The following is a 13,146-nucleotide window of genomic DNA, read 5'->3' as shown; positions in this document are numbered from 1 at the left end:
CAGAGTTGTAAAGTGTATATCACACAAAAATTAGTAAATTTCTTACTGATAGAGCAACTGTAAATAACAAAAAAAAAAGGAATGAAGATGGTGTTTTCATTTCCAGCGATGATGAAATTGAATATTTGGATTTTAATTCAACTTGGGAAATGAAATATTTGTTCAAAGGAAATTATAATGGGTAAAGTAAAGGAATATATATAATAGAAATATATTCTAATTGGAAGGTTTTAATTAATTCAGATGATCATGCTTCCAAGTATATAGATATATTATCAATAATAAATAAGTATATACTCTACAGCAGGCACAGTACCAAGTACTTAAATATTAATTTTAAAATATTCTCCCAGAGTCTATATCTTTGCAATGATGATGTAGTGATGTAATAGAATATTATACAGATATTAAAAATGAAAAAAAAGTGATTTCTGGATATTTGTCTATAACATAGACTTTAAAAGCAGAACATAAGGTAACAGGTACATACAGATAACATCTGTGTACATCTGACAACAAAAATATGTTAATTTGGAGGGTAATGGGAACGGCTTGAGGTTTAATTTCTGCTAGTTTTTTCCCTGCTAAGTTGCTTCCACTAAACAAGAAATAAGAATTAGGCTATTGTAGTCAGTCACTTGCTCTGCTTCTGAGCATGTCTGAGCAAGAGCAAACATTTCCAGAAGACTGCCAAGGATAAGCATTAGAAGGTGTTGGAATGACTGGATAGGCCCTCATAGTCGGGAATGAAGGGAGGCTGAGAGAAATTGTCCTGGCGTCCAGTCCTATGTGAGTTTAGGAAGTTTGTAAAGTGTTGAGGTTGGATCCCTGTGTGGTTTCCAAAGTCCCCTACAGGTCTCTGATTCTGCTTGTCTTTGAGAAGTGAAGGAGTAGATGTCTTTAGGCTTACACATTTGGGGGCAATGAGAGAGGAGTGTCTTCTTCTGTCTCCACCTTATCACTGACCTGTTCAGTTGGTCTGATTTCTGCCAAGCCCATCCAAGGATGCCGCCTTCTCCTGAGTTACTCCTCCTTGCTAAGAAGGGGCAGATGGCTCACAAGCGTCCTGGAGCTGGAGACTCAAGCCTGGGTCCCATTAGAAGCAAAATGCAGAGCAAGTGTGTCGGTGGAAGGCAGGGTGAGCCAGGAGGCTGAGAGAGCTGGTCTCATTCCCTGATTCTTGGGCCAAGGAGAGATGTGTGGGGCTCACACTTGAATTATTTTCAGGTCTGCTCTTGGCCTCTAGGGAGCCATACTCAGTGGGCATTGTTAAAAATAAATGTGCAGTAATTGTCTTGGGTCTGGCTGGCCAATTTTCCTGGACTCCAGACACATCATCCCCTTAGGGTTTTTCTACTGGAAAGTTATTACTTCCAGTGGTTTAATTTGTTACTTTTGTCTACAGGGAAAGTCTTAACATTTTCTTACTTTTTATCTTCCATACAGGGAATTCATGTTGTTTTTTCAGTCAGATCGGAACTCAGCATTCATCAAAAAAATTGTGATGAAATGCACATAATATCAAATTTACCATCTTAACCATTGTTTAGTGTACATTTCAGTAGTGTTAAGTACATTCATATCATGTGTAACTAATCTCCAGAATTCTTTTCATCTTCCCAAACTGAAACCCTGTACCCATGAAACAGTTCCCCATTCCTCCCTCCCCCAGCTCCCTGGCAACCACCACTGTACTTTCTGTCTCTATGAGTTAGCCTACTCTAGGTACCTCATATAAGTAGAATCGTATAGTATGTGTCCTTTTGTGACGGGTTTATTTTACTTCGCATAATCTCCCCAAGTTTCATCAGTGTTGACACTGTCAGGCTTTCCTTCCTTTTCAAGGCTGAATAATATTCCACCATAGAGATATAGTCCATTTTCTTTTTTTATCTGCTGATGAGACACTTGGGTTGCTTCTACCTTTTGGTTACTCTGAATAATACTGCTACGAGCATGCGTGTACAAATATCTTCTTAAGATTCTGCTTTCAGTTGTTTTGGGTAGATTCCCAGAAATGGAATTTCTGGATCACGGGGTAGTTCGATTCTTACTTTTTTTTTTTTTTTTTTTTTTTTTTAGGAATCTCCAATGCTGTTCTCTGCAGCAGATGCACCATTTCACATTCCCAGTAGTGCACAAAGATTCCCACTTTTTTTGGGTCTTTTTAAAATTAACATACAATGCATTCTTTGCTTCAGGGGTACAGGTCTGTGAATCATCAGTCTTACACATTTCACAGCACTCAGCAGAACACATACCCTCCCAATGTCCATAACCCAGCTACCCTATCCCTCCCCTTCACCCCCCAGCAACCCTCAGTTTGTTTCCTGAGATTAAGTCTCTTATGGTTTGTCTCCCTCCCTGGTCCCTTCTTATTTCATTTTCCCCTCCCTTCCCTCATGAACCCCTGTCCTGCCTCTCAAATTCCTCATATCAGAGAGATCATATGATAATTGTCTTTCTCTGCCTGGACTTATTTTGCTTAGCATAATACCCTCTAGTTCTATCCATGTTGTTCTTTTTTGATGGCTGCGTAGTATTCCATTGAATATGTATACCACATCTTCTTTATCCATTCATCTATTGATGGACATGTAGGCTCTTCCCATAATTTGGCTATTGTGGACATTGCTGCTATAAACATTCAGGTGCATGTGCCCCTTCGGATCACTACGTTTGTAAAAGGTTCCCCCTTTCTTCTCATTGACACTTGTTTTCTGTTTTTTTTCTTACTAAAGTTTACTAGGAACAAAGAAGAATCTGTAGAGGGAACATCAATAAATATAAAATACATGTGAAACAGGGAATCACAGACAACACTGTTAGCAACTATATGCGAGCGTGGGAGGGGTGCTGTGACTTGGACGCTTCTATGAATTTATGGTCAAGGGGCTAAAACTTTGTCTTGCTGGGGGGACCTCAGGCACCAGCAAAAGGTGGAATTGCTTTTGTCTTCTAAGAGCCTCCTTAACCATGATAATTGAAACTTTTGTAATTTTGTATGACTGGGAGGGAGTTAGAGTGGATACTGTTATATATATATACACACATATATACACATAATAGTAGCCAGTCTAATGGATATGAGGTTTTGATTTGCATTTCCTGAATATTAGTGCTATGAACATTTTTACGTGTGATTGTTGGTCATTTGTTTATCTTTGGAGAAATGTCTATTCACATCCTTTGCCATTTTTTTAATGTTCAGTTCACCATCATATAGTACATTGTTACTCTTTGATGTAGTGTTCAAGGATTCATTATTTATGTATAACACCTAGTGCTCATCACATCACTTGCCCTCTTTAATGCCCATCACTCAGTTACCCTATCCCTCAACCCACCCCCTTTCTATAACCCTGTTTGTTTCCCCGAGTTCAGTCTCTCATGGTTTCTCTCCCCCTTTGATTTCTTCCCATTCAGTTTTTCCTCCCTTCTTCTGTGTTCCTCCACACTATTCCTTATATTCCACATATGAGTGAAACCATATGATAATTGTCTTTCTTTGCTTGACTTATTTCACTTAGCATAATCCCCTCCATTTCCATCCATGTCAAAGCAAATGGTGAGTATTCCTCCTTTTTGACGGCTGAGTAATATTTCATTGTATATATATATATATATATATATATGTATTACATCTTCTCTATCCATTCATCTCTTGAAGGGCATCTCGGCTCCTTCCACAGTTTGGCTATTGTGGACATTGTTTCTATGAACGTTGGGGTGCATGTACCCCTTCTTTTTACTACATCTGTATCTTTGGGGTAAATACCTAGTAGTGTAATCTCTGGTCATAGGGTAATTTTGTTTTTAACATCTTGAGGAAACTTCATACTGTTTTCCAGAATTCCTTTGCCAATTTTTTTATGAGGTCTTTTTAAATTATTAAGCTGTAGGAGTTCTTTATATATTTGGGATATTAAACCCTTATCAACTATATGATATATAAATATTTTGTCCCACTCCATAAGTTACTTTTCACTCTGTTCATTGTGTCATTTGATATACAAAAGTTTTAAATTTTGGTATTCATTCATCTATTTTTTCTTTTGTTTCATTTGTTCTTGGTGTCATATGCAAGAAATCACTGCCAAATCCAGTCATATGCAGGGAATCACTGCCAAATCCAATAGCATGAAGGGTTTACCCTATTTTTTTCTGAGAGTTTTATTTTTTAATTATTTAATAAAATTTATTTATTTTAGACTGGAGGGGAGAGGCAGAAGAGGAAGGAGAGGGACGAGCAGATTCTGCCCTGAGTGCAGAGCCAAGCACAGCTCGATCCCAAAACCCTGAGATCATGACCTGAGCTGAAATCAAGAATTGGATGCTTAAACAACTGAGCCACCCAGGTGCCCCTAGTGTTAGTGTATTCTGAATTCCTTTAACAGTGAGTTTTAACCTTCGTATGTTTTCCTGTTACTAATTGCATCCTTTCATTTTGGCTTAAAGAACTCTTTAGATTTCCCTAAGGAGGCCTAGTGGTGATGAATTCCCTCAGCTTTTATTTGGGAAAGTCTTCATGTTTTCTTGTTTTCTGAAGGACAGCTTTGCCAGGTAAAGCATTCTTTTTAAGGGTTTTATTTATTTATTTGAGAAAGAGAGGGAGAAAGCATGAGCAGGGGTGGGGGTAGAGGGAAAGGAAAAAGCAGACATTCCACTGAGCAGGGAGCCTGATGTGGGGCTCGATCCCAGGACTCTGAGATCATGACCTGAGCTGAAGGCAGATGCTTAACCTTGACTGAGCTACCCAGGTGCCCTAACAATTTTCTTCTTTCAGCACTCTTTATGTATCATCTCATTGTCTTTTGGTCTGCAAGATTTCTGCTGAGAAAGCAACTGATAGTAGCATGGGTGTTCCTTTGTATGAGATGAGATTCTTTTCTCTTGCTGCTTTCAAAATTCTTTGCTTTTTTTGATTTCTGGCAGTTTTATTATAATGTGTTTCAGTGAAGTCCTCTGGGTTGAATGTGTTGTGCCCTATGAGCTTCATGTATCTGGATGTCTACATTTCCCCCCAGATTTGGGAAGTTTTCAGCGATTGTTTCTTTATTTTTTTTTATTTTTATTTTTTAATTTTTTTATTTGTTTATTTACAGCATAACAGTGTTCATTGTTTTGGCATAACACCCAGTGCTCCATGCAGTACGTGCCCTCGCTATTACCCACCACCTGGTTCCTCAACCTCCCACCCCCCGCCCGCCCCTTCAAAACCCTCTGGTTGTTTTTCAGAGTCCATAGTCTCTCATGGTTCATCTCCCCTTCCAGTTTCCCTCAACTCCCTCTCCTCTCCATCTCCCCATGTCCTCCGTGTTCTTTGTTATGCTCCACAAATAAGTGAAACCTTATGATACTTGACTCTCTCTGCTTGACTTACTTCGCTCAGCATAATCTCCTCCAGTCCCGTCCATGTTGCTACAAAAGTTGGGTATTCATCCTTTCTGATGGAAGCATAATACTCCATACTCCATCGTGTATATGTACCACATCTTCCTTATCCATTCATCCGTTGAAGGGCATCTTGGTTCTTTCCACAGTTTGGCGACCGTAGCCATTGCTGCAATAAACATTGGGGTACAGATGGCCCTTCTTTTCACTACATCTGTATCTTTGGGGTAAATACCCAGCAGTGCAATTGCAGGGTCATAGGGAAGCTCTATTCTTAATTTCTTGAGGAATCTCCACACTGTTCTCCAAAGTGGCTGCACTAACTTGCATTCCCACCAACAGTGTAAGAGGGTTCCCCTTTCTCCACATCCTCTCCAACACACGTTGTTTCCTGTCTTGCTAATTTTGGCCATTCTAACTGGTGTCAGGTGGTATCTCAATGTGGTTTTAATTTGAATCTCCCTGATGGCTAGTGATGATGAACATTTTTTCATGTGTCTGATAGCCATTTGTATGTCTTCGTTGGAGAAGTGTCTGTTCATATCTTCTGCCCATTTTTCGATATGATTATCTGTTTTGTGTGTGTTGAGTTTGAGAAGTTCTTTATAGATCCTGAATATCAAGCTTTTGTCTGTACTGTCATTTGCAAATATCCTCTCCCATTCCGTGGGTTGCCTTTTTGTTTTGTTGACTGTTTCCTTTGCTGTGCAGAAACTTTTGATCTTGATGAAGTCCCAAAGGTTCATTTTTGCTTTTGTTTCCTTGGCCTTTGGAGACATATCTTTTTTTTTAAATTTTTTTTATTTGTTTATTTACAGCATAACAGTGTTCATTGTTTTGGCATCACACCCAGTGCTCCATGCAGTACGTGCCCTTGCTATTACCCACCACCTGGTTCCTCAACCTCCCACCCCCACCCCCGCCCCTTCAAAACCCTCTGGTTGTTTTTCAGAGTCCATAGTCTTTGGAGACATACCTTGAAAGAAGTTGCTGTGGCTGATATCGAAGAGGTTACTGCCTATGTTCTCCTCTAGGATTCTGATAGATTCCTGTCTCATGTTGAGATCTTTTATCCATTTCGAGTTTATCTTTGTGTACGGTGTAAGAGAATGGTCGAGTTTCATTCTTCTACATATCGCTGTCCAGTTTTCCCAGCACCATTTATTGAAGAGATTGTCTTTTTTCCATTGAATATTTTTTCCTGTTTTGTCGAAGATTATTTCATCATAGAGTTGAGGATCCATATCTGGGCTCTCCACTCTATTCCACTGGTCTATGTGTCTGTTTTTATGCCAGTACCACGCTGTCTTGGTGATCACAGCTTTGTAGTAAAGCTTGAAATAGGGTAATGTGATGCCGCCAGTTTTGTTTTTGTTTTTCAACATTTCCTTAGCAATTCGGGGTCTCTTCTGATTCCATACAAATTTTAGGATTATTTGCTCCAGCTCTTTGAAAAATACGGGTGGAATTTTGATCAGAATGGCATTAAAAGCATAGATTGCTCTAGGCAGTATAGACATTTTAACAATGTTTATTCTTCCAATCCAAGAGCATGGAACGGTCTTCCATCTTTTTGTGTCTTCTTCAATTTCTTTCATGAGTGTTCTGTAGTTCCTCGAGTACAGGTCCTTTACCTCTTTGGTTAGGTTTATTCCCAGGTATCTTATGGTTCTTGGTGCTATAGTAAATGGAATCGATTCTCTAATTTGCCTTTCTGTATTTTCATTGTTAGTGTATAAGAAAGCCACTGATTTCTGTACATTGACTTTGTATCCTGCCACGTTACTGAATTGCTGTATGAGTTCTAGTAGTTTGGGGGTGGAGTCTTTGGGGTTTTCCATATAAAGAATCATGTCATCTGCGAAGAGAGAGAGTTTGACTTCTTCCTTGCCAATTTGGATACCTTTTATTTCTCTTTGTTGTCTGATTGCCGTTGCTAGAACTTCTAATACTATGTTGAACAAGAGTGGTGAGAGTGGGCATCCTTGTCGTGTTCCTGATCTCAACGGGAAGGCTGCAAGCTTTTTCCCATTGAGGATGATATTTGCTGTGGGTCTTTCATAGATAGATTTTATGAAGTTCAGGAATGTTCCCTCTATCCCTATACTTTGAAGCGTTTTCATCAGGAACGGATGCTGGATTTTGTCAAATGCTTTTTCTGCATCAATTGAGAGGACCATGTGGTTCTTCTCTCTTCTCTTATTGATGTGTTCTATCACACTGATTGATTTGCGAATGTTGAACCAACCTTGCAACCCAGGGATGAATCCCACCTGGTCATGGTGGATAATCTTTTTAATGTGCTGCTGGATCCTGTTTGCTAGGATCTTGTTGAGAATCTTTGCATCCATATTCATCAGTGATATTGGTCTGAAATTCTCCTTTTTGGTAGGATCTTTGTCTGGTTTGGGGATCAGGGTAATGCTGGCTTCATAAAAAGAGTCTGGAAGTTTTCCATCTGCTTCAATTTTTTGGAACAGCTTCAGGAGAATTGGTGTTATTTCTTCTTTGAAAGTTTGGTAGAATTCCCCAGGGAATCCGTCAGGTCCTGGGCTCTGTCTCTACACCTTAAAGAACTGGAGAATCAACAACAAATCAAACCAACTCCACATGCAAGAAGGGAAATAATCAAGATTAGAGCAGAGATCAATGAGGTAGAAACGAGAGATACAGTAGAACGTATCAATGAAACTAGAAGCTGGTTTTTTGAAAGAATCAATAAGATCGATAAACCATTGGCCACACTAATCCAAAAGAAAAGAGAGAAAGCCCAAATTAATAAAATTATGAATGAAAAGGGAGAGATCACAACTAACACCAAGGAAATAGAAACAATCATCAGAAATTATTACCAACAGTTATATGCCAATAAGCTAAGCAACCTAGGTGAAATGGATGCATTCCTGGAAAACTACAAGCTCCCAAAATTGAACCAGGAAGAAATTGACAACCTGAATAGACCGATATCTAGTAACGAGATTGAAGCAGTGATCAAAAACCTCCCAAAAAACAAGAGCGATTGTTTCTTTAAATAAGCTTTCTTCCCCCTTTTCCCTCTTGTCTTTGGGACTCATAATTTCTGTAGGCTTTCTTCACTCTTCTTCATTCTTTTTTCTTTTTAAATCTTTTTTTTAAAGATTTTATTCATTTATCTGACAGACAGAACTCACAAGTAGGCAGAGAGACAGGCAGAGAGAGAGGAGGAAGCAGACTCCCTGCTGAGCAGAGAGCCCAATGCAGGGCTCCATCCCAGGACCCTGGGATCATGACCTGAGCTGAAGGCAGAGGCTTTAACCCACTGAGCCGCCCAGGTGCCCCTCTCTTTTCTTTCTCTCTTTTTTTTTTTTTTGAGACAGATGGAAATCACAAGTAGGCAGAGAAGCAGGCAGAGAGAGAGGAGGAAGCAGGCTCCCTGCCAAGCAGAAAGCCCCATGTGGGGCTTGATTCCAGGACCCTGGGATCATGACCTGAGCTGAAGGCAGAGGCTTTAACCCACTGAGCCACCCAGGCACCTCTCTTTTTTCTTTTTTATCCTGAGTAATTTCAAATGGTTTGTTTTTGAGTTTTTAAAAACATTATTTTATTTTTTAAAAATTCAATTAAAAAAACATGTAGTGTATTAACAGTATCAGAGGTAGAGTTCAGTGATTCATCAATTGTGTATAACACTCAGTGCTCATTACATCATGTGCCCTCCCTAATGCCCATCACCCTGTTACCCTATCCCCCTACCCCTTTCCCCTATAACAACCCTTACAGATTCTTCCGCTTGGTCATGTCTGCTCGCCTTTTCAGTTTTCATTTCAGTCATTGTATTCTTCACTTTGAGCATTTCCATTTGGTTCTTTTAAAAAATTTAAAAAAAAAGATTTTATTTATTTATTTGTCAGAGAGAGAGAGGGAGAGCGAGTGAGCACAGGCAGACAGAGAGGCAGGCAGAGGCAGAGAGAGAAGCAGGTTCCCTGCCGAGCAAGGAGCCCGAAGCGGCACTCATCCCAGGATGCTGGGATCATGACCTGAGCCAAAGGCAGCCACTTAATCAACTGAGCCACCCAGGCGTCCCTGGTTCTTCTTCTTCTTTTTTTAAAAATGATTCATCTCTTGATTTGTCTCATTTTGTTCACATACAGTTTAAGAGGTTTCATCAGATTGTGATGCCTCTGTGTTATCTTGATATTACCTGTGTTCTCTTGTAGCTTGCTAGTAATTATTTTTTTTAAAGATTTTATTTTTATTTATTTGACACAGAGAGAGAGATCACAAGTAGGCAGAGAGGCAGCAGAGAGAGAGGGGAGAAACAGGCTCCCTGCTGAGCAGAGAGCCCGATACGGGGCTCGATCCCAGGACTCTGGGATCATGACCTGAGCCGAAGGCAGAGACTTAACCCACTGAGCCACCCAGGTGCCCCAACTAGTAATTATTTTAAATTCTGTATCTGACAATTCATAGATATCAATTTCTTTGGGGTCAGTTACAGGGAAATTATTGTGTTCCTTTGGTGCTATCATGTTTCCTTGATTTCTTTGTTTGTTTCTTATAGTTTCTTATAGCCTTGCACTGATATCTGTGCGTTTGATAGAGTAGTCAGCTTTAACAGATTTTAGAAACTGGTTTTGGTTGGGAATACCTTTACCTATGGGTAGGTGTGAGGGTGTTTGTTGGGCAGGATGTGGCAATTCCAGCGCCAGAGAAGGCCCAGCAGCATAATCTTTGTGCAGCTCCCTTAGCTGCGGCGAAGGTTTGTGAAGATAGAAAGAGGCTCTCAGTGGTCAAGACTGTAAATATCTACAGGAACTCTTGGGGTCTTCAGCTACATGGAACCTCCTGATCTTTTTTTCTCCTAGGGTTTTTTTCTTCTAAGGGTTGTCATGGCCGGGAGGACCCCTCTTGGCACCGTATCCAGCTTGTGGGTGCCCTTGCAATAGTGGTGATATTGTGTCTAAAGTTCAGATGACCATGTGCCCGCCATGGCGCAGGGGACTGGAATTGCAGTAGGACAGTGGCTCCAGGGTCAGGGACACGGAAGAGTCCACAGTGGGGATGGCTCTGTTGCCCAGATGCTGGCACTTGCTGAGCAGAACAGAGCCAGAGTCTGGAGTGCAGGTGCTCACAGAGTGACAGCGGCTGTGGATTCCTGGCACTGGCCAGCCTACAACGCCAATGGCTCTGTTGCTGGAGGTTTGAGTGCATACCAGTGGCCTCAGAGGCAGGGTCTAGAGCACGGGTGTGTGTGTAGCGATAGTGGCTCTAGGGTCTGGGGTGCTGGCTAGCCCATAGCAGTGGTGTCCCTGGTGCCTGAGATAGGGATATATATGGAGCAGCCATGGATCTGGGATTTGGAGTGAGAGCACATGCAGAGTGGCTGTGGAATCAGGGTCTGAAGTGTGGGCACAGGCAGAGCAGCCAGGGCTCTGGAGTCTGGGGCATCCACGAGGTTAAGGGATGCTGGCAGCCCTGATCCTAAGGTGGCATAATAGTAGCTCCTTCTAGGGGATGTGCAGCAGCATATCCCTTTTTTTGGGGGGGGGGTCTTCTGTTTCCATGGCCATTAGTTACCACAGTGTCAAAAGCTTCCTGTGTCTCCTGCAAAGCAGGTCACAGGGGTCTGTGCCCATGAACACTATGGAATCCTCCCCTAAGAAAGCTGTGGGGAGTCGGCAGTTTTTGAATTAAAGTCTCTTTTGTCTGGTATTAATATAGCCACCCCTATTCTCTTTGGTTATCATTTTTATGGAATATCTTTTACATCCTTTAACTTTTAACCTATGCATATCATTAGATCCAAAGCGAATCTCTTGGGGGAGGGGCAGCTGGGTGGCACGGTTGGTTAAGTATCTGACTCTTCATCTTACTTAGCTCAGGTGGTGATCTTAAGGTTGTGGGTTCAAGTCCCACATTGGTCTCCATGCTGGGCGTGGAGCCTAAGTAAAAAAAGTGAACCTCTTGGGGCATCTGGCTAGCTCAGTTGGTAGAGGATGTGATTCTTGATCTCAGAGTCATGAGTTTGAGCCCCAAGTTGGTTGTAGAAATTATTTTAAAAAATAAACTTAAAAAGGGGGCGCCTGGGTGGCTCAGTGGGTTGGACCTCTGCCTTCGGCTTAGGTCATGATCCCAGGGTCCTGGGATTGAGTCCCGCATTGGGCTCTCTGCTCAGCAGGGAGCCTGTTTCCCCCTGCCCCCCGCCTGCCTCTTTGCCTACTTGAGATCTCTGTCAAATAAATAAATAAAATCTTAAAAAAAAACTTAAAAAAAGAATCTTTTTTTTTAAGAGGGGAAGAGAGAAGGGGTTTGGGGCAGTGGGAGAGGGAGAGAGAGAATCTTTTTTTAAAATTTAAAAATCTTTTTTTTTTTTTGATGTTTTAAAAATTACTTATTTATTAAAAAAATTTTTTTTATTTTTAAATTTCATTTCAGTGTACCAGAATTCATTGTTTATGCACCACACCCAGTGCTCCATGCAATACTTGATAATACCTACCACCAGGCTCACCCAACTTCCCACCCCCTGCCCCTTCAAAACCCTCAGATTGTTTTTCAGAGTCCATAGTCTCTCATGGTTCATCTCTCCCTCCAATTTCCCTCAACTCCTTTCTCTGGAGAGAGAGAATCTTAAGCAGGCTCCATGCTGAGTATGGAACCCAATGCAGGGCTCGATCTCACAACCCTGAGATCATGTCCTGAGCCGAAATCAAGAGTTGGACAATTAACTGACTGAGCCACCCAGGTACCTCTAAAGTGAATCTTTTATAGACACCGTATAGTTGGATTCTATTTCTGACTATCTCTGCCTTTTGACTGGGTAGTTTAATTAATTAATTAACTTATTTTTCTTTTTTTTAAATTTATTTATTTGACAGAGAGGGAGATCACAAGTAGGCAGAGAGGCAGGCAGAGAGAGAGGAGAGAGCAGGCTCCCTGCTGAGCAGAGAGCCCGATGTGGGGCTTGATTCCAGGACCCCGAGATCATGACCTGAGCGAAGGCAGAGGCTCAACCCACTGAGCCACCCAGGCGCCCCAATTTATATTTTTATTTAAAGTAATTACTGATAGGGAAGGACTCACTATTATCATTTTGATATTTATTTTCTGCATGTCATATAGCCTTTTTGTCCCTCTTTTCCTACCTTACTACCTTCCTTTGTATTTGGTTGACTTTTTCTAGTGACATGTTTTGATTCCCTTTGCATTTGCTATTGTGTATATTCTATAGATATTTTCTTTGTGTTTACCCTGTGGATTATATAAGATACCCTGAAATTATAACAATCTATTTTAAACTTAACTTCAATCACATAGGAACTCTACTCCTTTACAGCTCTCCACTCGCCACCCCCATTTTATTTTATTGATGTCATAAATTATATCTTTAAATATTGTGTATCCATTTTTATGCTTTTGTCTTTTAAATATGATAACACAATAAAAAGTGGAGTTACAAGCCAAAATTACCATAATACATGATTTTATATTTGTTCATATATTTGTCTTTACTGGAGAACTATATAGTTTATATGGTTTTTAAGTTACTGAGATCCCCCCCCCAAAAAAAAAGAGAAAAGATAGAATCCATTTCTACTAGCCTATCAGAATTCTAAAGGAACATTACACAGTCCCTGTCTCCTTCTTAAGAAGTATTTGAAAAATTCTGGCTTCTGTCATTACTAAAGTAATTTCATTAGCATTGGGATTTGTTGGCCCCCCAGTCACCCAGGTAATTTAATGGGTATGAACCTATTATGTTTCAGTCAACTT

At 40.7% G+C, this 13,146-nt stretch overlaps 1 protein-coding gene across 1 annotated transcript in view; it reads right to left on the bottom strand.

The window, feature by feature from the left end:
* Positions 1–10,340: 10,340 nt before the first annotated feature.
* LOC123934158 (zinc finger protein 394-like) overlaps positions 10,341–13,146 on the bottom strand; it is a 6,645-nt gene continuing 3,839 nt past the window's right edge. The window contains exon 3 of the mRNA XM_045994154.1: positions 10,341–10,543. Coding sequence (XP_045850110.1) covers positions 10,341–10,543 — 203 coding nt within the window. The remainder of the gene's footprint in view (positions 10,544–13,146) is intronic.

This window comes from Meles meles, chromosome 21, assembly GCF_922984935.1.
Source record: "Meles meles chromosome 21, mMelMel3.1 paternal haplotype, whole genome shotgun sequence".
Classification (NCBI taxonomy): Eukaryota; Metazoa; Chordata; class Mammalia; order Carnivora; family Mustelidae; genus Meles; species Meles meles.
This window is presented reverse-complemented; position numbering and strand designations above follow the sequence as displayed.